At 39.2% G+C, this 27,799-nt stretch overlaps 1 protein-coding gene across 2 annotated transcripts in view; it reads right to left on the bottom strand.

The window, feature by feature from the left end:
- Window positions 1-10,200: 10,200 nt before the first annotated feature.
- med27 (mediator complex subunit 27) overlaps window positions 10,201-27,799 on the bottom strand; it is a 281,704-nt gene continuing 264,105 nt past the window's right edge. For both annotated transcript variants that reach the window (XM_048558447.2, XM_048558448.2), the window contains 2 exons: window positions 17,208-17,285; window positions 10,201-12,361 (listed from right to left, as the gene is read on the bottom strand). In XM_048558447.2, the coding sequence (XP_048414404.1) occupies window positions 12,227-12,361; window positions 17,208-17,285 (213 nt within the window). In that variant the 3' untranslated portion in view covers window positions 10,201-12,226. The remainder of the gene's footprint in view (window positions 12,362-17,207; window positions 17,286-27,799) is intronic.

Raw genomic sequence — 27,799 nt, 5'->3', positions numbered from 1 at the left:
ATCTGTCTCGATTACATACGTCAGGCAACATCGATCAACAGTGAAATACGTCAGTGATCAGATCAGTGGCCTTTTTCAGACCTGACTCTCCCTGACCAGTTTATCTATATCCTGAACTTTAAACCATCTGTCTTGATTAATAAATTCTGGTAACTTCCCAACAGATGATAGATTAATAGTCTTGTAATTTCCAAATTCATCTATTGTACCCTTCTTAAACAGTGGAGTGACATTGACAGTTTTGTTGTTCTTTATTCTCAACCTCTAATGTGGAAAATTAATATAAAGTTGTTAACAACAAGTCTGGCATTTCCTAATTTTTCAAGAACAATTGAAGACAATGCCATATTACTAGGTGTTCCTTTAAACATTGTGTTTAAGATATATAGAGCCAAGAGAGTTTAGTTTTAATGTGTGACGTTAATGATCTGCTGATACCTAGAGTGCAAAAATCATCCATTTCACATTTCTGACAACCCTCATTGCAAAGGTCTTTTTTTTAAAAATGATCCCAAACACAATTAGACCATGGAGCTTATTTTACTGTTCTGCAAGATGATGGCTGATCTGTGTACCATCTCCATTTATGCACCTTTTCACTACCTCTTGTGATACTCTTCACATAGTCTATCACTATCAGTCTTGAAATTGTGTTTGGGGCCACAATAACGTTACTTTATAATTATTTCACTTCAAGTGCATTAATATAATTTGTGCTTTGACAAGTAGATTTTCCAATGATAATTGTTGACTTACAAACTTGTTGTTTTGCTAGTATTACAAAGGAGTTTCAGCAGTCTTTTGAATATTTTGCTATATTCGAGGTGCTAAATAAAAATAAATGATTGCTTAAAATACAAATGAGCTTATGAAATTATCATTGAGTATTCAGATATGTTTTCAGTTGGTTTACAATTGCAATTGTTTACATATTGCTTTTAATTCATGAAATACAAGTAAGCAAAAACTGCATTTATGTAGCACCTGTCACTACCTCGGGACATCCTAAAGCAAGTGATAAACAGAACAAGTCACATTTGTTAGCCATTATCTAAAATTAGTTTATGCATAATTTTTACATTAATTTGAAATCTTAATTAAAATTTGTCTTCTGAGCAAGATTAAAAAATTGCCATTTCCTGTGGAAGCAGGCCATTTGGCCCATTGATTTAACACTGATCCTCTGAAGGGATCCACCCAGATGTACCTCCCATACCCACCCACTATCCCTGTAATCCTGCATTTCCCCTGTCTAATCCACCTAGGCTGCACATCTTTGGAGGCCCACACAGACAAAGACAGAATGTGCAAAATCCACACAGGCAGACGCCCAAGAATGGAATCGAACCTGGGTCCCTAGTGCTGTGAGGCACCAGTTTTAACTACTGAGCTTCTAAACTTACGGAATGACATGAGAATAATTAATTTATAAAATTGTAATGTCCCTGAATATAATCTTCAAAAGTAATTTGATGGATTATTTTCATTATTAAAATTAGAAAGGAGGAGCTTTGTGCTGCATTGGGTAGCATCCCAGCTTCCGAGCCAGAGCTCAGTATTCAAGCTCCACTGCAGGACCTGATAGCTGTGAATGCCAGATTCATAATGAGACTGAACAGGCTGAGATTCAGCTAGTAAATCTCTCCAATGTATATCAGTGACAGGGTTTAAGGGCAGGAGCAAGTATTAAGCTGTATTACCAAGCCCTGAGGTTCAACACACCTCCCCCCAAAAACCCACCAAACTCTTTTTGCATTGGAGATGATCCATACGGACTTCAAGAAGGTGTTCAACTAGGTTTCGCACAGTAGATTGGTTAACAAGGTTAGATCACGTGGAATGCAGGGAGAACTAACCATTTGAATACAAAACTGGCTTGAAGGTAGGAGACAGAGGGTGATGGTGGAGGGTTGCTTTTCAGACTGGATGCCTGTGACCAGCAGTGTGCCACAAGGATCAGTGCTGGGTCCACTACTTTTGTCACTCAAAAATTATTTGGAAGTAAACATAGGAGGTATAGTTAGTAGATTGCACCAAAATTGGTGTACTGGACATTGAAGGTTACCTCAGTGTACAGCGGGACCTTGATCAGATGGGCTGATGAGTGGCAGATGGCATTTAATTTGGATAAATGTGAGATGCAGCATTTTGGAAAGGGAAATCAGGGCAGGATGTATACACTTAATTGTAAGGTCTTGGGGAATGTCGCTGAACAAAAAGACCTTGGGGCACAGGTTCATAATACCTTGACAGTGGAGTCATGGATATACAAGACAGTGAAAAAGGTTGAATGAACTGCGAATGCTGTAATTCAGAAATCCTCAGAACTCTGACGAAGGGTCATGGACCCAAAACGTTAACTATGATTTCTCTTCACAGATGACAGCAGACCTGCTAAGCTTTTCCAGCAACATTTATTTTTGATAGTGAAGGCAGCTTTTGGTATGCTTGAGAAGGATAATGGGAACTGCAGATGCTGGAGAATCTGAGATAACAAGGTGTAGAGCTGGATGAACACAGCAGGCCAAGCAGCATCTTAGGAGCAGGAAAGCCAATGTTTCAGGCCTAGACCCTTGCCTTTTTTAGCCAGTGTACTGAGTATTGGAGTTGGTGAGGTGGGGCACATTGCAGCTGTATAGGACATTGATTACAAAATGTGAGGCTGGATGAACACAGCAGGCCAAGCAGCATCTCAGGAGCACAAAAGCTGACGTTTCGGGCCTAGACCCTTCATCAGAGAGGGGGATGGGGTGAGGGTTCTGGAATAAATAGGGAGAGAGGGGGAGGCGGACCGAAGATGGAGAGAAAAGAAGATAGGTGGAGAGGAGAGTATAGGTGGGCAGGTAGGGAGGGGATAGGTCAGTCCAGGGAAGACGGACAGGTCAAGGAGGTGAGATGAGGTTAGTAGGTAGATGGGGGTGCGGCTTGGGGTGGGAGGAAGGGATGGGTGAGAGGAAGAACAGGTTAGGGAGGCAGAGACAGGTTGGACTGGTTTTGGGATGCAGTGGGTGGAGGGGAAGAGCTGGGCTGGTTGTGTGGTGCAGTGGGGGGAGGGGACGAACTGGGCTGGTTTAGGGATGCAGTTGGGGAAGGGGAGATTTTGAAACTGGTGAAGTCCACATTGATACCATTAGGCTGCAGGGTTCCCAGGCGGAATATGAGTTGCTGTTCCTGCAACCTTCGGGTGGCATCATTGTGGCACTGCAGGAGGCCCATGATGGACATGTCATCTAAAGAATGGGAGGGGGAGTGGAAATGGTTAGCGACTGGGAGGTGCAGTAGTTTGTTGCCTCCACTCTAGGACATTGGTTAGGCCACTTTTGGAATACTGCATGAAATTCTGGTCTCTCTGTTACAGGAAGGATGCTGTGAAACTTGAAAGAGTTCTGAAAAGATTTACAAGTGTGTTACCAAGTTGGAGGATTTGAGCTATAGAGACAGGCTAAATAGGCTGGATCTATTTTCCCTGGAGTGTCGGAGGCCGAGAGGTGACCTTATAGAAATTTATAAAATCATAAGGGGCATGGATAGGGCAAGGTCTTCTTCCAGGTTAGGTGAGTCCAAAACTAGACAGGGTAGGTTTAAGATGAAAGGGGAAAGATTTAAAAGGGACCTTGGGGGCAACTTTTTCATGCAATGAGCTGCCAGAGGACATAGAGGAGGCTTGTACAATTTCATTTAAAAGATTCTGGATGGGTACATGAATAGAAAAGGGTTAGTGGAATATGGATGAAATGTTGGCAAGTGGGACTAGATTAATTTAGGATATCTGGTCAGCACAGGTGAATTGGACCGAAGGGTCTGTTTCCATGCTGTACATCTCTATGACTTATGACTATCCATACTTGGAACTCGATTGCCATTCCTTCACTGTAGGTGAATCAAAATCCTGGGATTCCCTCCCTAACAGCTTTGAGGGTGTAGATTTCTACATAGACTGTAGTGATTGCAGAAGGCAACTCACCATCGACTTCAAGGGTAATTAGGGACAGGGAATAAATGTGTGTAGCTAGTGACAACAACAACCCATGGAGGAATTAAACATAAAATGAATGGTCTTAGTATTGAGCCCTAAATCACATGACGATACAATTTCTAAAGTTGGAAAACCAAAAGGTTTATTGTTACACTCTGTTTCCTTGTCACTTAAACAACTTTGTACCCATGCTGCTACTGATTGCATATGTCACAAACCACTTGGGCAAGTAAGTGACACTCCAGTCCTATTACTCCCAGAGTCATCACAAAAATTCAAGGTTTATTCAAAGTCTTCAATTTACCTTTCTGATCGACTCAGGTTGACAGAAAACACTAACCACAGATACTTAATGACTGAGCATATATTTAACCCAAATAAATCACAGACAACCAACTTTCAACCGCCTTATTTCCAGGTTCTTTTAGTTCTTTGCTGAAGACAGAAAGCGGTTAGTGGCAAAGTGGGAGGCGACCTTGGGACAGACTGAAACAGTGAGACAGCGAGTGAGAGAGAGAGAGACACAGCGAGTGAGAGAGAGAGAGACACACAGCGAGTGAGAGAGAGAGAGAGAGACACACACAGCGAGTGAGAGAGAGAGAGAGAGAGAGAGAGAGAGAGAGAGAGAGAGAGAGAGAGAGAGAGAGAGACACAGCGAGTAAGAGAGAGAGAGACACACAGCGAGTGAGAGAGAGAGAGACACAGCGAGTGAGAGAGAGAGAGACACAGCGAGTGAGAGAGAGAGAGAGAGCTCACAATCCAAAATAAAAGAAAACATGAACTTTATTATTACTGGCTGCTAACTTTCTCTGGTTTACTATCTTTGAAGTAAATAAAAACAAAATAATCTCTCTTTGAATTTACAATCTAAATATTCTTTGGTATTAGACACCACAGGAACTACAGGGTTAAAAGTAATATTGAACAGATGGATTAATTCCTATTGGGCACCCAAAACAGCCCTACATCATACAAGAACAACAAAAACAGAAGATGCTGGAAAAGCTCCAGGTCTGGCAGTACCTGTGAAGAAAAATATCAGAGTTAAAAGTTTCGGGTCCAGTTCTGAGGAAGGGTCATCAGACCCGAAACGTTAACTCTGATGTTTTTTCTTCACAGATGCTGCCAGGCCTGCTGAGCTTTTCCAGCAACTTCTGATTTTGTTCCTGATTTACAACATCTGCAGTTGTTGCAGTTTTTATTCAGCCCTACATTCTAATTCAGAATCTGATGCATATCAAATCAGATCAGTCATTCCTCAATTGATTCAGAATCTAAGAACGCTGCTCCATAAGATCATGAAAGATTTACACAAGACAATTTCAGAAACAGCCTTACAATTGCTTTATCACAAATAATAAACACATTCAAGTAAACAACTATATTCTCGCAATAGAACACATTCAAACTGCATTCCTAATTAAGAATCCCTTCACATCTGTCCACAGCCAAATGTGAAAATAGAGATTAGTACACTCACATTCAACAAAGCCTAATGCAGAAATTTGTGTAAATATACAGTTGAACAGTCTTAACTGAAAACTGAATCCAAACTAACAACAGACACAAGAAAGACCAGAACAAAATAAACATGCCTAGTATGATCCGCTTTGAACTATTACATTCAATAAGACCTGACAAATAGTTGTTTTTCAGATACTTTAAACTTATTCAGATGTGTTTCACCAACCTGAAATTGTTTCTCTCTCTACAGATGTTGCTTCACCAGCTGAGTTTTTCCTATATTTCTGCCCTGTTTCAGATTCCCAACATCCACAGTATTTTGTTGTATTGTCCAGACAATGATTTATTCAATAACTGGTCCATAATGAATTCATCTATGTCAGAAGAATGGTTAGATGATCTCATATGAGGAGTGGGAAATAGAATAATCATAGATTATTAACCAAAATGTAGACATTGGGCAAGGACACATGCAGGGGTGCCAGTGATGTTGCTATGCTTGAATAGAATTCCACCACACAGAACCATGACTCAACTAATGCCAAGATATTATCTGCTGCACAGCATTTTGGAACCACTGATAACACAACACTTTCAAGAAAGCAATGGAGAGCATTTCTGTCAGGAAAAGATTTACATAAGAATTGACGAGATTATTCTGCATGTTTTTTGTTAATAATTCTACAAAGTGCTACAGGAAGTATTTTCAATATTGGATTTTCCAATGCATTTTTAAAAAAATGTATGACGAAATAACCTGAAACATGGTTCTTCACATTGAATTATGAGGAAAGCCCCCTGAAAAAAAATGTCAAGACAACCAGTGACCTCACTTGATCCCCTCACAGGTCTTCAACTCTTCCCTTTTTATTTTGGAAGGCGCCTTGGGACATGCAGTATTTTGCAGACACTTTACAAGTTATACATACTTGTAACTACATATTAGTGCTTGATTAAAACCATCCGGAAAACAAACGTGCCTGGGGTCATCTCCAACCTTTTTTGAGTTTGCTTCAATCCCATCATGGTTAGAAATACTCTTAAGCCTAAAAGCACGCTAACAAAAAAACATCCAAGGAAGTAACATAAATTGAAAATATTTTAAAGTTAAATAAAATTAAGTACTTTTAGAAATAAAAATATATTCTGAAATTAATTTAAATTTGAACTGAGGTTAAAATTGTTGGCGTTTTCTCATAGTGATTAAGACTTCATCAACTGATTTATTGTATGGAGTTTTAAATTAGGAGGTATCTGCTTTAAATCATCAATGTGTTTGAGGAAGTCTAAGTCACCTAGATTTAAGAGAATTACCGGTTTTGGCGGAAAAAAGAATCTTGAATGTCCAATCACATCTAGCATTTTTTTTTATTTGTGAGAAAGTATACATTGATGAAAGTGGGAACAGGGAAACCTATCATCTCCACTTTACTCTTCAAGGTTTTGAACCACTTTGAAGACTATCACATAACATTAAAAATTTCATGCCTATCACAGTGGCCTTGCAATCCTTTTCTCTGAATCTCTGTAGTATGGAAAAGAGCTTTAGATCAGATCAGATAATATTTCATTAGAGTTGTTAATTTTTAGAAATTTTAGAATGCAATTTTACAAAAATGGAAATTGCTGGAGAAACACAGCAGATCTGGCAGCATCTGTGACCCAGAACTGGAGGAGAGTAGTTGGGCCTGAAACAATAATTCTGTTTTCTGTCTGCAGATGTTGCCAGACCTGCTAAGTTTCTCCAGCACTTTCTGGTTTTGCGGGTTTCAGATTTCCAGCATCCACAGCTTCCTCTGTCATTATTTTACAATTCAGTGGGTAACTTGGAGATCTACCATACTGAAGTACAACTTATTTTACTCACCTCATAGCAAATTATATCAGAAATATTTTTCCACGATTAAATTTTGCCAGTATCACATTGAAATAGGATTTTTGGCCCAATGTTAAGTGTAATCATTTTTACTCCACCTCTGTAGTTTCGATATACCCATTTTGGAATAAAGCTGTAATGAGGGCTGGTTCTGAGTGGCTCTGGTGGAATCCAAATGCAGCATCAGTGAACAACTTATTGGCAAACACTTGTTGCTTGATCACATTACTGACAGCTCCTACTTTTGCGGCAAAAATACATCTGGGCAAATTTCCACTTTATAATTATTCAGCAGCAGCGTAATTAATCGGCAGCATGACAATTGGATTATGGTCAGGACTATTGCCTTTGCTATGATCAAGAGGTGCATTGAGACAGTAATCCAAAAGTGGTCACTCTGTTTAGTTCAGCAATTATAAACATTAATTCCCAAGCCTGCCCAATATGTGTATTTCTTAGGATTGAACTACTTCAGATTTAGTTTTTTGCTCTTCTTTTTCCAAGATAATTTACAAAACATTGCAGAATTTTCAGTTGACAAATAAAATCTAAAGGTTTTCACAACAACCTTTTCGCAAAAGTGTGGAACATATGGACATAAAAAACAAATTGACAGTGATCCACAAAGCTGAAGTTGTTGGATTCCAACAGCACCATAGCACTATACAGCAAATTTTAATGGACATGTATGCCTTCTTTTTAAAAAAAAATTAAAAATCAAATTACAGGGTATTTGTATTCATGCATAAACAGATAGCTCTCTCAGCAACACTGAGATATTCAGGACAAGTCCAGGCGTGCTTTTTGAAGGAGTCAAATTAAAATTGAACAAGCTAAATGAAGATAAAAATAACAGATTGAAAGACTTAAGATGCTAACTAAACAAGAACAATAATGTTTACTTTTCATATGTGTTGTCAAAGTAGTCCTGTTGTAATAAAAAACACTTTTCCTCAAAAATTAACAAAATGAAACATGCCTGTCAATTACATCAAGCCAGGTCTTATTCACTCACTTGCCTGGCAAATGCAGCATTTATTGACTGTCCATAAATGATCGAGAAGATGGTGTTGAACTGCCATAATCCATGATTCAATTCCTATTAGAAACAGAGTTCCAGGATTCTGACCCAGTGATGAAGAAGGAATGGTAATACTTGCAAGTCAGGACAGTGTGACTTGGACATGCTCCTGCTGCCTTGGTCTTTGTTGATGGCAGAGATTGCATGTTTGTCGCTTTGTCTCCTCACTTTACAGGACAAGTTGAATCATTTTTTGTTCAAGGACAATTATTACTTGAAGAGTTCGGATTAGAGATACCCATAAAAGATCATCAGTACCTTTTAATATTTCCACCTCCAGGTCACTTTGCATTCTTTTCCAGCTATGGTTGACTTCCCAACAAGTGGACATTAATTTACATCCTACTTGCACAGGTAGCAAAATACTAGAATTCCAAACTATAGGTGCCAGATAGCAGGAGATGTAATAAGTGATAATGGAAACTGCAGATGCTGGAGAATCCAAGATAATGAAATGTGAGGCTGGATGAACACAGCAGGCCCAGCAGCATCTCAGGAGCACTCTCTGATCAGGAGATGTAATAACATGACTTGTGGTTGGAAATCTGCAAATTTCTGGTTCTGTGGAAGGCACATCCCCCATTGTGAAGATGATAAAATGATGTGATTTCAACACCATCCCTCTCTAGTTCTTGATCAAAGTGAAAATACTTGTGTTAGATACAGTTGCTGTTACACATTTGGCAGTATGTAGGATTGTTAAATATTCCATTTATTCAGTTGGATAGAGGATGTTAAAAATGAAGATATCCTTGCTCACTATGTGATAATTCACATTATTCATATTGTTGGAAAACTTGCTGATTTTTCTTTATTTTTAGTTGTTTTTGAAATTCAATTTTGGTTTGGAATTGTAAGTTGAGAACTGAGGGCTGAAAATGACTTATGGACTATGGTCAGTAGTTTGTGTTAACAAAGGTGAAGAACTAATAGCTGTTGTTTGCTTGTGAGGCCAGGCCTGTAAGTTAATTGCAGTTAATTGAAAGATTCTACAAACTCTTCAACAGCAGGGGAGGGCAGTGCATTTAAGCAGATAGCAGATGATTGGTCATTGATGAAGTCAGTAACTGGGAATGGGTTCCAACAAGTCTAGGGGCGACCTTATTCTAAAGCAGATGGCAAGGTGAATAGGAACTGGGACCTGATGGCAAGACCGGCAGTCTAACAGGGACAGGCCGAAGTTTAAACTGGTTTTTGGACTGCATTTTCTATGAAATGGAATTTGACTGTTAATGCTACAGGATATAGATGTGAATGCTCCCCTCCAAACTCCGATTATCAGAAGTTTATAAAATGGAAATTAGTTTAAGTATTGCTGACTTCTGAGTGAACTGGAAAAGGTGGCATTAACTGGCATCTTCCATTAAATCAACTGAAAGAAACCTATCATCTATGCATATGGTACAACACTTTGTGAAACCACTTAAAGTAGTCTGGTCAGTTTTGTTATTTTCTTTTATTTATCTTTAACTGTGCTTGCGTGTCTGTCTTTTATTTGAACAGGCTGAAAAAAGGTTACTGGCTCTATCGGCAATTAGATTATTTTGTTAACAAAGTGTGGAACTGGATGAACACAGCAGGTCAAGCAGCATCTTAGGAGCACAAAAGCTGATGTCTCGGGCCTAGACCCTTCATCAGGAAAGGGGGATGGGGGGAGGATTCTGGAATAAATTGGGAGAGAGGGGGATGCCCCTATTTATTTCAGAATCCTCTCCCCATCCCCCATTTCTGAAGGGTCTAGGTCCGAAACATCAGCTTTTGTGCTCCTAAGGTGCTGCTTGACCTGCTGTGTTCATCCAGTTCCACACTTTGTTATCTCAGATTCTCCAGCACCTGCAGTTCCCATTATCTCTAGATTATTTTGTTGTTTAGTTTTGTTCTGTTAAAGTTAATGCATTGTGAATAAATTGCTAATTTTTTGCATACGCTACAAATCCAGTGACCAGAATTGATTATTCGCAGAATCTGGAATATCTGGTTTGGAACTAATGGGGGAGATTTTGAGGCTATTTGAAGGTTTTAATTTTAATGTGCTGTGAATACAGAGGTATTTGGCTGTCTGTGCTGTAACAACATATCACTGGGAAAATTAAAGTAATTTCAATGATAAATCTGACTCAAAATAAAAAAAAGTCTATATTGAACTAGCACAAAATCTTCAGCTAGGGTCAGGCCAAACGGGATTTCAATAATTGGAAATTTTTTTGCAACTGGTCAGTATCTTGTTGTAATAGACAGGATGGGGAATTAGATTGGACCATTTATCCTTTTGTGAAATGCATCATTTTGCTGTTTGCAGGGATTATCCACCAGCTAGGCAGCAAACACACAAAATTCAGCCAAGTGAATCAATCAAGAGCTCAACTGTTAAACTGGATAACTCAAGTGGTTTCATTCCACCATTTAAAAGAAAACACACTGTAGGCATGCGAAAGTGACAAAGCTATCCATAATAATGTGCAGGAGCGTTAAAACTAAGCTCACATTCAAGGAAAGTGAAATAACAGGAAAAAAGAACGTGACAAGTCGGCCTGTCAGAGGTACAGCAATCAGTAAAATAACATTTCACTTCAGGATAGTGCTGAAGTGTGAAGCACTGCCATCCCATGTCATTTTCAAGTGGTAAAATTCAAGAACACTTGTATGGTCACAATGATTCATTAGAGAAAGCAACAATTGTGGATTAAAGACTAAAATAGAACACATTGCCTAAATTTAACACTTACTTAATGATTTAAGGAAAAAACTGAGCCGGATGATTCGTGTACAAACTTATTTTTGATTATACTGTTCCTAGATGATAACTCTATTTTAAATCTTGAAGACTCTCCAAGGGATCATATCACTATTATTTTATATCACAGCCCCAGAATTTAGCCTTGTCTCTGCTTGCTATCTTCCAAAAAGTCTCAGATTTTCAAGTCGTCCATATGGAGAATTCTAGGCCAGTTCAGATGCCTGGAAGCACTGTAAAGCACCAATGGCATCCTTTTCAGGGATAAGATACCTGCGGATCAATTTGGGAGAAAAAAAGTTCTGTAACGCTAATGTCCCCAGTCAACAAAAATAGATGTCTATTTCTAAATGTCCTGCACTGAAGCTGACCCTCCTTCTCTCCCTCAGGTAAGCCAGCTGTGATGATGGGGAAGTTTAAGTATGGATGTTAGTTAAAGTTGAGAAATCTGAATTTTGATTTTATAGCTGGTTTGCAACGCTTTATTGTTAAATGCCTTCATCATTTTATTGACTAGTTCAGTCAGTGGGATGAAAATACTGTAAAAATTTATAGTGAGATAAAGAACAGGACAAGAAACAAGCTAAATATGTGACAAAAATATAAAGCGAAGTCAAGACATAATCCTTGGGAACATGGTTGTTATAAAGCACATAGTGACTGGATGTTTGAGTGGGACAGCTGAATAAATGATTAATTTGATCAGAAACTGCACTAAGACAGCCATGGATGATACTAATGAGATGCCTTGTTCCAAAAACACAAATAATAATTTTGGAGAACAACAAACAGAAAATGCATTCTAAATACAAAATTATATTTCATACATGAAACTCTGTTTTTCAATTTATTTTTCCCTTAAAAAAAACAGGTCAGTGGCAGACTTATCCAGCTGAAGGCACTATCATTTTTATCTCCAAGTTACTTGGCTGAAAATAATTCTGCTCAAAAACAATGAGTTTGGAAGAATTTCATCTCTGCTGGAAATCGTTAAAATTCTTAAGCTAGGCACAATTACCCAAAGTCCTGTGCACTTTGTTGTACACATCATTCTATCCAAATGCGATTCTCAGTTTCTAAACAGTGAGTTAAGCATTACTGTCTGCAAGTATCATGAAAGGCCTCGAGTGTTCGGAAATCTCTCCATGTGGGAGGCAGTCCATCCTGAAGAAACTTTCCACAGCGTTGACATGTTGCCTGGAATAATTTAATGTAACTTCGCAACCATGTCTGGAGAGGCAAAAAAAGAGATACACAAGATTAATACTTCTAGCAATATTTTCATTTTCTAGTCGTAAATGGATCAATTTTGTTTTAATGTTTCCTTCAAAAAGAAGATCCAGTTCAATTAAAAGGTCATTTGAAACAAGTCTAACATCTCACACACTGTTGCGCCTCATTTAATTTTATACCTTTTTCAAGTTTAAACACACCAGAAATTTTTTTTTAAAAAAGTATGAAATGGGAAGAACAAATTATTTGAAAGGTTATAATTAGAATATTCCAAACACCTTCATTAGTTATATTTGGAAATGAAAGACTAAGCTGAAAAGTCTATATCTCAATAAGGAACAAAGTTGCTGGAAAAGCTTAGCAGGTCTGGCAGCATCTGTGAAGGAAAAGAGTTAACATTTTGGGTTGGTGACCCTTCCACAGAACTGTGAAAGCAGGTAGGCTGGTAATAAGATATGAGTTTTGTTCATGATTTACAGCATCCGCAGTTCTTTCGGTTTTTATCACATCTTAATAAAGCTTGCATTAGCTGGTCAAAAGGCTAGGGAAAAAGAACATTCAGCACACTGAACTCAACGTATGAAGCAAGTAACAAACTTGATGGGGTTTTCCAAAATGGAGGTTGAGACCCAAGTGGGTTTGAGAGCTGAAATTTTGGGGTTACACAGTTGCAAAGCTTGACAATTTTCAAGCCTCAAAAAAAATGTGCCACATCGTGAAAACATTTCGTAAGCAATACGTAATATGCCAGAAAACACTTGCACGAGAATTGAAAATTCACATTGTCCTTGTTCCCTCAAGAAACCCAGTATCTCAGCCTTCTGGAACAGGAAGGCAATTTTAGTTGGGGGTGGAATTTTGAGTGCCTGCCTCTTGGCTTTTACAGGAGGAAAGCAGACTGATCATTACACAGAAGTCTTTGTTAGATTTTGAATGAGGATAGGATTAAATTCAGTCCAATTCACACTCAGACTGCCAATCCTTACTGTCACAGGTCACACATTAGCAATGACTACTTGCTGCTGGACTTCTATGGAACCATGCTCAAGATACCAATCTATTAAAGGAAACTCCGTTTCTGGTGAGAGGAAATCAGTTACTGGATATACGTAAATTGACAACAGAACAATGCCAAAGTGTTGCTCCATCTCTTAATTCTCTATGCTAATTGATGAAACAACAGACTGGTGGACAATGTATTTCTTGCTTCTACTTGTAGAACACCTGTTCCACCAAATAAAATGCAGCAATTATAAAAGGTTCCAGGACTGGGCTGGAACATGCCATTTGAAACCTTGGGATTTTACTACTGCGTAGCATACATCCTACCTTGCATTAGAAAAGGCAACATGAAACATCAGAGGGGGAACTGAACTACAAGCCCAACTACTATATTACTTATAACTGCACACAAAATAGGAAAATGAGAAGCCTTTATCCGTAATTAAAGAAGCGATTTCAAAGCAACCGTAAATTATTTTGCTGAAGTCTTAGTGACAATTACATATTTTACTTATCTTGTATGTTTGTTGACTTACACAGGAAGACTATTAATGAGATGTTAGGACACAGTTTCTTCACTAAAATAAAGAAAAGAATAATGCCTAGTTCCAAGATGATAAATAGGAAGATTGGAATAGAGTAGAGCTTTCAGCCTACTCCATTAAATTCAATTGAGAACATCCAAATCATTGATACATAACAACAACGGTGGCCCAACTACTGATCCACGCGGTACACCAGTCTGTCTCTCAAGAACCTATTTCTATTCTGTTTTCTACCTGTTAGCCAATTCTCAATCCCGGCCAATGCATTACCTCCATGCCATACCACATGCTTTAACTTTGTGAACCAACTTTATCAAAAGCCTTCTAAAAATCCAAGTAAACTACATTCACTAACGCTCCTTTATCAAGTTTGACAATAACTAACCAAAAAAAGTTTGTTAAGTCATGATTTCCAATTTGCAAATTCATGTGACTATGCTCACTCAGACCACTTTTACCCATGTGCCCATTTATCACATCCTTTATGATAGATTCTAGTATTTTCTCTACTACTGGTGCAGGACTGATGGGGTCTGTACTCCCTGTTTTTCTCACTCTGCTCTTTTCTTAAATAATGGAGTGACATTTGCAAGCTTCCAATCTGTAGGAATCATTCTAGAATCTATAGAAATTTGGAAGATGATTATCAATGCATTGAATATCTCTACAGGCACCTACTTCAACACTCTGAAATGTAAGCTATCAGATCCCAGGAATTTAACTTCAAGCCAACAATTTTTCCTGTACAACCTCCTTCAGCTCCTCACTTTCCCCAGTCATTTGGATTTCGAATTTTGGGCGATTTCTTGTATCTTGCTCAGTAAAAATTGAGGCGAATTAATTATTAAGCTTCATTGCCATTTCTCTTTCCCCATTATAAATCCTCCTGACTGCCTTCATTGGATCCATATTTGTCTAAGCAATGGCTCATTTTTTGTATATGTTGTACTGTCCAGATTTTTATTTTGCTTGACCGCATTCACATTCTGTGCTTCTTCTCTTAATCAGTTTCATTGTCTTCCATTGCTGTATTCTAAAAATAACTTCCCAATCTTCTGATTTATTACTATTTCTATTCACTTTCAAAGTCTTTTCTTTTATTCATATACAATCCTTAGCTTCCATGGTCAGCTACAGATGACTGACCGTTTTGGGTTTTTGCACCTTGAATGTTTAGTTGCTGTGTAGTACCATGTAGTAGTCCTTTAAAGACTGAATATTGTGTATGAATGCTCACAGTGCAGACATTCCAGCAAACACTGCATTTCCCCTGACCGATTAAGCAAATGGCGAGAAAACCACAATCCCATATTTGTCGTGTGTTGAGAGTGTTGATGGATCGGGTCCTGTGCCATTAAGGCGCAGAAATTTTCAACCTGAGTTTTGTACCACATTTTGCTAGCCACCGACTAATGCAATATTGATGAAATATAGGAAATATGGCTTGGCTTGGCATTTAATTTTGGTGAGAACACACTTACAAAGTGATCACTGCTAAAATATACAAATCCTATGCAAATTCAAATCTCTGGACTGTTTATTGCTTATAAAGCTATCTTTAATTAGTTGTTCAATCTGTGGGGCTCCAGCCACATCAGTTACAATATGAACAAAAACATTAATAACTTGCATATCCTTCTGAAACATGATGTTGGTAAAACATTAAGTTTCAGTAAAGCCTTTGGGGATCCTATAGGTGAATGAGCAATCTGAATTACTGCATTTTAATTTTGCAGATCAAATTATTATTAAGTGTGATGCTACTGAAATGAAAACAGCATGAGCCAAATTACCTTTCAAGATAAATCAAAATTAAACCCAGCAATAACTCATAGTCACTCAACTGCAATAGTTACATGCAAGTAGAAAACAGGGAAGTAGCTGGCCTGTTGTCCCCCTCTCCCACAACATGTAATGTTGCAAATCAGGTAGTCAGTACAAAATTTTAATTCTATTTTTCTTTTAAAAAGAAAGCTCACCACTAAACACACCTGAAGTTTCAGATTTAATAAATCAGGGATAATGTGTTGAAAATTATTTTCCTTTGTTTCTAAATAAGATCACTTTCTGTGCATCTAAATATGCATTCAGCTACCATGCTCCAAGCAATTTGGCAAAGCAACGTATAGATTTCACACTACTTCCTGTTCAGAGGAGGCAAGCTATTGTGGGCTGGAAGACTGGGTGGTCCAAAGAGAAGACAAATTTTAATTTTGGTAATTGGTGAGATACTTGATCCTTCAAATGTGTGACCTCGCACAGTGGGTTCAATTAGGCATATGTTCAGCAAGAACACCATTAGATAATTTGACTGTTGTAAGCAGTTGCTTTGCTTAGTTGGATTCAAATCAGAAATGATGCTCCTGGTGAGACACTATTAGTGTATACAGAATAATATCCCTGCAGTTCTCACATCTGCAATGAGGTATCATGGATTTGATTCAAATTGGAAATTATCCACTAATTCAATAAATTCAAAAGATGAAAGGTCCCTAATCAATTTAGAAATTCTCAGTTTTGACTGAAGCATTCAATTCCTCAAAGTTATTTTGACTCTGAACATTTCACTTTTGGAATGATATCATTTATTCATTTTTCTGCCAAATCAAATTAAGTACTAACATTTCACATCATCAAGAATAGGTCAGCAATTAGATAAACATTTTTGCTACTGCTCAAAAATGTAGATGCATAAATGCCAGTGATCATACAGGAGGCAAGTTTCTTCTCTTCTATGAGCTATTCAATTGGAATGTGGCATTGATAGTTTTCAGAAAAAGCTCAAATGCAATGCGTTTATTAGTTAATACAGAACAGTATTTAGTTTTGTACTGAATCCTCACACAACCATCACTATTTTCTTTATTTAGCTTTTAGACCTGCTCGTTACATGGATTCCATTGTATTGAGAGAGAAAGGTAGTTTTGATTGTTGTTTCTCAATGAAAACTGTTAAATTTGCTCTGATCAACAAGCAATCCATGCAATGTCAGTCCAAATATTAGCAAGGGAAGTCTCATAGTAGTGATCTCTCTCTTTCCATGTCACTTTACAGTGATTGTTCTGTAATATACATGGGAGATATCTAACAAAGCTCAAACTCACATGGAACTTGAACTTACAAGTTGTCACCTGAAGTCAGGTATTAAATTGCAGGAGATATAAATCAGTCTACAATTGGATCCATTAGGTGTAAAAAACTTTCAATATTTGCTGTTTTCACCTAACTACAGGAATCACTTTAAAACGTGCATGGAAATTCAGAGATTTGCAGTTCATTTCTGATTACGCACTCACCATGAAAGACCTGACAACCACATCTGGCATCTGAGGCAGCTGGTAATGCAACAATGCTGTAGTAGCATGGTCAGTCACCTGAAAGGAGGAAAAAAAAGCAATGAGAGACAGAATGCATGGCTATTTGGGACCGTGCACAAGGGCCTACATAGTTGAGGATATAAAATAGCTTGGGTTAAGTGCATGCATTCCACAAAATTATGAACAGGGAAGCTTGTCAAAGTTAATTAATCAAATGATGAACAATTTTAGCCCTTTACTAATTTTATTTCCTGGAAAAGAAGGTCCCTGTATTTTGTTTCTTCATGCATGTTTCAAATAAAATGTATATTTGGAAAATGTATTTTCAATTAAAATTACATTCTTAAAGAACAAAAAAAATCTGACTTACAAAACAAAACAAATCATAATATTAGCTATTTTGTAATTTTGCTTTACAGCAGAGTTTCAGAAATCATTTTTTATACTTTGCTATTCAATCTCCCATTTATTTTCCTTTAGCTATGTAAACAGCATTATTCCTTGGGTGCTCAGTGGTAAGGATGTTAATTATAGAATGAGCTGATCTCAATTTATCTCAAGTGCACAGTTGGGTACTTTAAATAGGCTTAGACAGGGCATCTGTTCTTGGCCACTACAGACTAACCGTCATTGGAAGGCTATATTTGTGGACACATGCTATAAACCTTAACTGGCCAAGAGTACAACACTAATATTGGCTTCCGTTTGCTATATCAGGAAACTGGCAAATTTGGGACAAATTAACTCTATGATGAAATCCTTTACAATGCTATGGTCAAAATGAAGGCTCAGTGATATCATCCACCGCACATCCAACTGTTTACCTTACTAATGCATTACAAAATGTTTCCAACAAAGCTTCATAACAGAAAGTGAGACATTTTGAGAAAAACTGTAGTTATTGCTGTGGTACACTGAACTATTTGGGTAGTAAATACAGGTTATCACATCAGAAAATGACTTTGAAAAGATGCTGCTTCATCAGAAACATATTCACGAAAGTATAGTTCAATAATGATGACTTATAAATTAAAAAGTGAGATGTTGATATTGTACTGCAAAGCTCATTCAATATTGAATGCAGTGAAAAACAAAGGCTGGTTAACAATAATCTGCGAAACAAATGTTGCAGAGTTCTAACCGTGCCCCAACATTTCAGTGAACATTACTGGGAGACTGAATATTAGAAAACAAGGGGTGATCATAAGGGATTCTTCTGATCTGGAGGTTGCAATCACTTTATACATCACTATCGTGATGTGAACTGTTCGACACCTAGAGGGATCCATGCTTTTAATATCTTGGGATGTTGCGGATTAACAGTTGAACTTCTTCAATAACAAGAAGCAATAGGCTTTCCAATTTAAACAAGATGGCTTTGAGTCATCCTGAAAGGAATGGATGACTTGCAATCTATATAAATATGTGTAAATAATTAAATGACACTGACAATAATTCTAGATGTGAGTTTGCTCGCTGAGCTGGAAGGTTAGTTTTCAGACGTTTCGTCACCATTCTAGGTAACATCATCAGTGAGCCTCCGACGAAGCGCTTTGGTGTTATGTCCCGCTTTCTATTTATTTATCTATAAATAGAAAGCGGGACATAACACCAGCGCTTCGTCGGAGGCTCACTGATGATCGTCACCATTCTAGGTAACATCATCAGTGAGCCTCCGACGAAGCGCTTTGGTGTTATGTCCCGCTTTCTATTTATTTATCTATAAATAGAAAGCGGGACATAACACCAGCGCTTCGTCGGAGGCTCACTGATGATGTTACCTAGAATGGTGATGAAACGTCTGAAAACTAACCTTCCAGCTCAGCGAGCAAACTCACATCCAGAACCTCAACCTGAGCTACAAATCTTCTCAAAACTCACTGACAATAATAGCTGAGTGATAAAAACGTAATCTTTGGGACTTGGGTAATAAACATCATATCATTTAGCTCTAACATAGAAAATACTCAGTCGGTAAAATCCGTTCTTCAAAAGTTGGGACAGCTGTGTCAGGATGGCTCATCTGAGGGAAACAGCTTTGCAGTGAATAATTACAATTGTTTACATGAATAGACAGCCTTCAAAGAATTTGGGAACAGATGTACTGGGGTCTGATCTATAATTTGTAGCTCTAATATACGTAAAATTTTAAAAAGTATCAAGGATTTCAACAGTTCCTTAAAGGGATATGAATGCTAGAGAAACGTGAAAAGCTTTTCACTATAAACAGAGTAAGCCAATAACTAGGTTCTTCTGTGTTTTTACATTATCTGTCTCATGCCTACTCAAAACTTGACGTTATGAATCATAGCAGGTTGACTGCTAACATGGAGGAGATATTGTAACAATAAGATGTAATTGCTAGCTTGTCATCAGTACTCAGTCATCTTTAAAAAAAATACACACTGAGATTAGTGGTAGAACTTCGCACTCTATAGTCTGTCTTTTTTTTATTGCAGAATTCAATATGGTGATCAATGGTGAGTGTGCCGTGTAGTTAATCTGTTATGACATGAACAGAATTCTCCACCAGACAACTTGACTGAAATAGGAATTCAATTGTAGTGTTTTTGATGTTGCGGACGGAGATTTGTATAGCAGCTATGCACCATGCGGGTGCTTTTTGATGTGTGCAGCTTTTGAAACACTACTTATTTGAACCAAAATCAGAATAAACCCTGTTACTTACACAGTGACTGGAAATACATCTCCTCTTCCATATGTCTTTACTTCCTCTGCAGTATAAGTGAGGATTGCTAACAAAATTAAGTGGCAGTAAATTTGCCCAATGATGAGGCCTCGCTTAAGGTCAAGCCATTGCTGCTCTTACCTCTCCTTTTGCTCTTGCCCCAATTTTAAATTACAGCAGAGATGAATTCCTTTTTGCGTCAATCAAGGTGTTATTGCCAAGGAATGGACCATTACATCCAGGGTCAGATTCAAACATTGAAAATACCATGTGTTTTAGTCTCAACCTTGGGTGAGTATCTCCAACTGTATCATTATGACAGTTTCATTTACACATGGGCCACCCTAACAATTAGAACGAAAGGGACTGGACAAAACAACACTGAATTCAGGGAAATTTTATTCCACCACTCTGTCTGGAATAAGCTCTAACTCAGTTTCAGGTGGTGAACTGGGTCAATGGCCACCATCTGACATTCATATGTGAAACTTCACAAAGATGTTATGAATTTTTAAACAATATTCATTCATGGGATGTGGATGTTACTACTTAGCCAGCATTTATTACTATCTTCTTCAGGTCAATTAGGGATGGGGAACGAGCTGCCTTGAAGCACTTGTCTTTGAATTGCAGGGACATCTACAGAGCTGTTTGGAAAGGAATTCCTGGATTTTGACCCAGTGACAGTGAAGAAATGGTGAAATATTCCCAAGTCAGGGTCACATGTAGCTCGAAGGGGAACTTGCATATGGTGGTATTCCCATGCATCTGTCATTGGCCATCTAGATGGTTGAGGTCACACGTTTTGGAATGTGTAGTTGGAGGAGCTTTAGTGAGTTACTTCACTGCATTTTGCAGATGGTATACACACAGTTGCCACTGGTGTGTATTTGAGTGAAGAAAGTTGAAGATGGTGAATAGCGTGCCAATCAATGTTTTGTCCTGGATAGTATCAAACAGGAGTGTTGCTGGAATTGCGGTCATCCAAGCATGTAAACAGTATTGTATCTCACACAAGTCAGCAGGTAAGAAACTCATTTCAGAACTGATAGCTTCTGATCCACTCTTGTAGCCATTGTATTTGAGTTTGGTTCAGTGTCTGTAAATGGTAACCGCCAGGATGTTGATAATGGGAGGTTCTGTGTAAGTAATTCCATTGAATCTCAACTGAAAATAGTTTGATTCTGCCATGTTGGAGATGGCTATTGCCTGGCACTTGCTGATAAAAATGTTACTTGCCACTCATCACCCCATACCCAGACATTATCCAGACCTTGCTGCATCTGGGCACAGACTGTTTCAGCATTTGTGGCATCATGAATGGTGCTGAACACTCTGCAATCATCAGTGTACATCCCCACTTCTGACCTAATGATGAAGGGATGGTCATCGAGGACGTAGCTGATGGCTGTGATTGTGGCAACTCAAGTGTCTCAGCCCCATTATGTCACTGCAGAAGCTCCTTCAGGGTAGCACCCTAGGCCGGTCTTTGTGCTATGAAGGATACAAATGCAAACATGCATAATTCCCGTTGACTCCATTCTTTTTAGGCTCCTTGAGACTATATTCAGTCAAGCGCTGCCTTGAAATCAAGGGCAGTTGCTATGACCTCACCCCTAGAGTTCAGCTTAGTCCATGTTTGGACCAAGGCTGTTGGAGCAAGGAAGGTTGACAGTAGACTGATACAGGGCAGAAATCAACCAGGTTATATTGGTCCTGCCTTCTATGGAGAGGACACGCCTGCGCAATTTTTCATATTACTGCATAGTTGCTAGCATTGTATCTGCAACAGAACTGCTTTGATAGGGGTACGGGCTAGTTCCGGAGCACAAGTCTCCAATACCATTGGAATCAAGGCCCATATCTTTGCAGTATCCAGGACCTTCACACATTTCTCAATGTCACGTGGAGTGCAGCCTTGTCTTCTACATTGATTTGCTGGAGTCAGCCATCATTGAACATGAGGACATGTGTGCAGGTTCCATTCCTGTCAGTTGTTTAATTGTCTACCACATTTCACGACTGGATGCAGTAGACCTGCTTAAGCTCAGACTTAATCCATTGGTTGTATGATCACTTAAACCCTGCGTTCTGCATGCTGATTCTATAATTTGGTGTGTGGATAATCCAGTGTTGTAACCAGGTTTACACCTCATTGTTAACAAAGTGTGAAGCTGGATGAACACAGCAGGCCAAGCAGCATCTCAGGAGCACAAAAGCTGACGTTTTGGGCCTAGACCCATCAGAGGGGAGGATGAGGAGAGGATTCTGAAATAAATAGGGAGAGGGGGGAGACGGACCGAAGATAGATAGAAGAGAAGATAGGTGGAGAGGAGAATATAGGTGGGGAGGTGATAGGCCAGTCCAGGGAGGACGGACAGGTCAAGGAGGCGGGAAATGGAGGTGCTGCTTGAGGTAGGAGGAGGGGATACCCACCCCCCTGCAAAAATTCCATCCCCTTTGCCTCCGCCGCATCTGCTCCCAGGATGAGGCATTCCACTCCCACACATCCCAGATGTCCGCGTTCTTCAAGGACCGCAACTTCCCCCCCGCAGTGGTCGAGAACGCCCTTGACCGCATTTCCCGCAACACATCCCTCACACCCCGCCCCCGCAATAACTGCCCCAAGAGAATCCCCCTCGTCCTCACATACTACCCCAACAACCTCCGGATACAACGCATCATCCTCCGACACTTCCGCCATCTACAATCCGAACCCAGCACCCAGGATATTTTTCCATCCCCACCCTGGTCTGCCTTGCGGAGAGACCACTCTCTCCGTGACTCCCTTGTCCACTCCACACTCCCCTCCAACCCCACCACACCCCGCACCTTCCCCTGCAACCGCAGGAAATGCTACACTTGCCCCCACACCTCCTCCCTCACCCCTATCCCAGGCCCCAAGATGACTTTCCATATTAAGCAGATATTCACCTGCACATCTGACAATGTAGTATATTGTATCCACTGTACCCGGTGTGGCTTCCTCTACATTGGGGAAACCAAGCAGAGGCTTGGGGACTGCTTTGCAGAACACCTCCACTTGGTTCACAATAAACAACTGCACCTCCCAGTCGCGAACCATTTTAACTCCCCCTCCCATTCCTTAGACGACATGTCGATCCTGGGCCTACTGCAGTGCCACAATGATGCCACCCGAAGGTTGCAGGAACAGCAACTTATATTCCGCTTGGGAACCCTGCAGCCCAATGGTATCAATGTGGACTTCACAAGCATCAAAATCTCCCCCTCCCCCACTGCATCCCAAAACCAGCCCAGTTTGTCCCTCCCGCCACTGCATCACAAAACCAGCCCAGCCCGTCCCCACCTCCCTAACCTGTTCTTCCTCACCTATCCCCTCCTCCCACCTCAAGCCGCAACTCCATTTCCCACCTACTAACCTCATCCCACTTCCTTGACCTGTCTGTCCTCCCCAGACTGACCGATCCCCTCCCCACCTGTGCTCTCCTCGCCACTTGTCTTCTCCTCTATCCATCTTCGGTCCACCTCCCCCTCTCCCTATTTATTTCAGAACCCTCTCCGATGAAGGGTCTAGGCCCGAAACGTCAGCTTTTGTGCTCCTGAGATGCTGCTTGGCCTGTTGTGTTCATCCAGCTCCACACTTTATCATCTTGGATTCTCCAGCATCTGCAGTTCCCATTATCTCTTACACCTCATTGTTAGGCATGTCTGGTGCTGCTCATGGTCTGCCCTCCTGTACACTTCATTGGACCAAGGTTGATTTCATACAGTGGGAATGTATCAGGCAACAGCATTACAGGTTGTAGTTCAATGCAATTCTGCTGCTCCTTATGGTTTGTAGTGCCTAATGGATACCCAGTTTTGAGTTACTGGATCTGGCCAACCCCTTTGCATTTATTATAGTGGCACTGCCACACACTATGGAGGGTATTCTCTATAGGAAGATGGGACTTTTTCTCCCCTGTGTGTATTGCCATAGATGAACACATCCATGACAGGTCCATTGGTGATGACAAGGTCAAGTAGACTTTTCCCACCTGTTGGTTCCTCACTGCTTATCACAGGCCAGTGTCCTTTAGCATTTGCCAGCTCAGTCAGTAGTGGTGCTACCAAGCCACTCTTGGTGATGGACATTGAACACCCCCTCTGTAGGGTACATTCTGTGTCTTTTCCACCACCGCTCCCCCTTGTTTCCTCCAGATTGAGCACCACTTGGACTGGTTATGATTCAGAAAATTGTCCATTTTCTGTAGAATCTGGTAAACTGCAGTTAAGCCAGCAGACCACTCAGTGACAAATATATGCTAACGGTTCGAAGTTAGTTTTGATCCCAGCATGAGCTTTGCCATGATGACTGTTTGATTTTACTCTTTCAATTTCCACAATTTTTTCATTTTGAAAATTCTTTGTAAATGCACCTCTGGCCCCTTCTTGCACACTTAGTAAGCTTCATGAAAAGGCATTTGCCTAAAATGAAAAAATTGGACACATTCATGCACATATGTTGCTTTTCTATAAATTGCAATTAATGAGACTCTGCACACTAGATAAAAGCAGCTCTGGAGCAATCGGACAGAAAGGAACATACGACAAACTGAGAACCGCATGCTCTTAAAGCAGAACAAAGCTGCTTCTGAAAGATCAAAAATGTGACTGAAAACCAGAGTTGGGAATGATCCTTGATGAGCAGCTACTACAGGAACAAAATATCAAACTTGGGGACAGACGGTGAACAGAATTATTTAAAGATAATGCCAAAATTAATCTATTTTCAGTTGCATTTGGGATAGGAATTCTGGTTTAAAGCCCTCAATTATCTCTTTAAAAGAGTTTTTTTCACAAGTTAATCACAGGACCCTGGCTTGTTGCAAGTAGGGGACTTGCTCTTTCACAAATGCTTGCACACACAAAAGTGCAAGCAACATACATAAAACCAAAGAAAAACTGTTTATGATGAAATACATGAAAAATACTTATGATCTCAAGTATCCAGGAAATGAGGTTTCATAGCTTGGGGATGAAGAATTGGGGGGGAAAAGTAGTAGTAAGGTGGCGAGGACTGAAATTCTTCTAACTTCTAATCAGTGATCTGGTCGTGGATGCAATGTATTCTCAGGTATTTCTGGAAGCAACTGTATTCTAATATCTCAGACTGCTAACTGTAGTTTACACTTCTTCAGTTAGGACTAGATGAAACTTTGAGGCACCTTACTATTGCCATTAACTGGGAGCTTAAATCATGCTTTGGATGTGTGGAACACAGAAGATTATCAAGACAAACAAAGAGCTTCAATGGGAAATGGGTAGAGAATCAGTTTGAATTATAGAGTGACTGTGATGACAGGAGAAGGACATATCAGAAGCAAAAAGATGCTCTCTTTCATTGTCAGTTAATCTTTGGTATTGGCAACTTAGCTTGTCTATGAATGTACAACCAATTTTGTGTCTTCAATATATGGATTTCCCTTTTGGATCTTTCACTGCTTTTCATTTCCTCATTTCTTCTGAATTATATTGTGCTTAAAGTAATGAGAAGAAGGACCCTCTGTGATGATGTGAACAGTTGAATGAGGTGGAATGAAATCGGTGTGAATGTGTGAACTGTTGAAGTTACACCTTCATTGGTCTACTGAAAACCTATACATAACTGATTAAATTAAACTAAAGAATAACCAATAGTGATTTAAATAAGACAGAACATATTACCTCTAATTTAGAAAATGTACATTCTCAGGCATAGCACTGACCTTGTAAAAATGCATCAGTAATTTACAGCCTTTAACATCTGGATTTCACCATTTAATCTTTTAATGAAATTATTTGCTTTCACGTCTCAAACGATTGAGAGCTGCTCACAGGTTGTCAGCTTTTAGGAACTGTATTGGATGTTTTGCTGGTCGGTTTTTGGTAGATTTCTAAAATGACAAGCTTTTTGAATTTGATGTCTTTGGAACTAGGAAAAGAAAAACTAAGGGGGACAGCTGATTTAACAGAACCGCTTCAAGACTATTCAATTGCCCTGAGAAATTGATCCCACAGGATTTAATGCCATTCAGTTCACTTCACTTCATAATAAACAAGTTTTCGCAAAGTGTTTTTTTTTCCAAATTCATTCATGGGATGCTGGCGTCACTGGCTGGCCAGCATTTATTGCCCATTCCCAGTTGCCCTTGAGAAAGAAGTGACGAAATGCCTTCTTGGACTGCTGCATTTCCCCTGCTGTGGGAAGTGGTGTAATATTGATGCAATAAAAAATTAAAATATTAAAAATACTCAACAAGATAGTTAACAATGGTAAACAGAGAAATGTTACTAACTTGAAACACTAAGAATTTCACTTGCTATTGATGCTACCTGACCTACTGAGCATTTCTTACCTTTACTTCATTTTTTTCACCATCTGCAGGATTTATTTTGTGAGCATTTTCCTGTAAATCTACTTGAAACCAGAATTTTACAGCACAAGAGAGGGCCATTTGGTCCATTGTGTCTGTTAGGTCTTTTAGGAAGCTATCTACTTAGTTTTATTCTTTTACCTTTTCTTTGATTTCGCCTATGTAGATTGCTTGGAGATGTTGGGACAGTTTTTGTTCAGAAATTAGGGGGAATTTAGGAGAGGTATTCAAAGCCGTAAGGGATCTGGAAAGAGTAAACAGAGGGAGTAATCATTCCCACTGACAAGATCCAGAAACAGAGGGCATAGATTTAAGGTGACAGGCAAAAGCAGCAATGGCAACATGCCAAAAAACGTTTTACTGGTTAGGATCCAGAATGTACTGCTTGAGAGTGTGGTGGAAGCAAGCTCAATCAATACAATCAAGTGGGAATTGGATTATCATCTGCTAAGGATAAATGTGCAGGAGTATGAGGGAAAGAAGGGAGAGTTGGCACTGCGTGAAATGGTGCAGACAATGGGTTGATCGGCCTCCTTCAGTGGTGCAACCACTTATTGATGCCTTCACTCACATTTCAAAGACAATATACATTCTGCTTCAAACGTGTTTCTATCAGAGATATTCACATTTATTCCCTCATCTTTTCTTTAGGATATATTTCAGATACTGTAGTTTTCAATTCTGACTCTGGAGGAAATTATGCCAGATTTACTTTATCGAAATTTACAATTTTGCATACTTCAATTGGAATTACTCTTAGCCTTTCTATAAAAAAAGGCCAATTTCTATATTCCTTTCTCACAGCTACAATTAAGGCATTTTACTGAAAAATACCACAAGTGAGGCATTAAAAATGAAACTTTTGGAGGGAATATGTCTGCAAAATCTGAGGGAATACCTTGACAAACTTACAAACTTCCCATCTCAAAAACTGCCACTGCATGGTTGCATGCAAAGCAGTAACATTTGCAAATCTTATGCAAACTACGGCAGACATTATATTATGATTTTTTTAAAAATCCTTTATTTTTTAAAAATTAGAACAACCCACTATTAAGACTTGGAGCATTCAATTTCTGAAAAAGACAAATACTTATAATTCATTTTTAATGCAGCTAATACAAGTACTTTGGATATTTTCAGATTTAAACATGATTTTTACTGAGATACACAGGAGTTTGAGTTAACATTAGCCTTCTTGGATCCTTAAGGTCAACGCATAAATTATGTTTGCAGTCAACACTAACCTGAACTCTCAATCAAGATTGGCTGCACTTTGTAGTAAAAATAATGGTCAGATTAACAAAGCTCACTGTTAGTAAACTGGACAGCAATTTCCAGCAACTTCTATGTCAAGTCAAATGTAGAAATCAGGAAGTTGCTGGATCAGTTGCCCATGCTCCTTCAGAAGTCAGAACAGCATCTGGCTGGGAGCCAGATGAAATGCGTGGAAAAGAGTGGAAACTTCATTGTAGGTATCTTTTAAATCTGCCAGAAAGGCTTAA

The sequence above is a fragment of the Stegostoma tigrinum genome, chromosome 29 (assembly GCF_030684315.1).
Source record: "Stegostoma tigrinum isolate sSteTig4 chromosome 29, sSteTig4.hap1, whole genome shotgun sequence".
Taxonomy (NCBI): Eukaryota; Metazoa; Chordata; class Chondrichthyes; order Orectolobiformes; family Stegostomatidae; genus Stegostoma; species Stegostoma tigrinum.
This window is presented reverse-complemented; position numbering and strand designations above follow the sequence as displayed.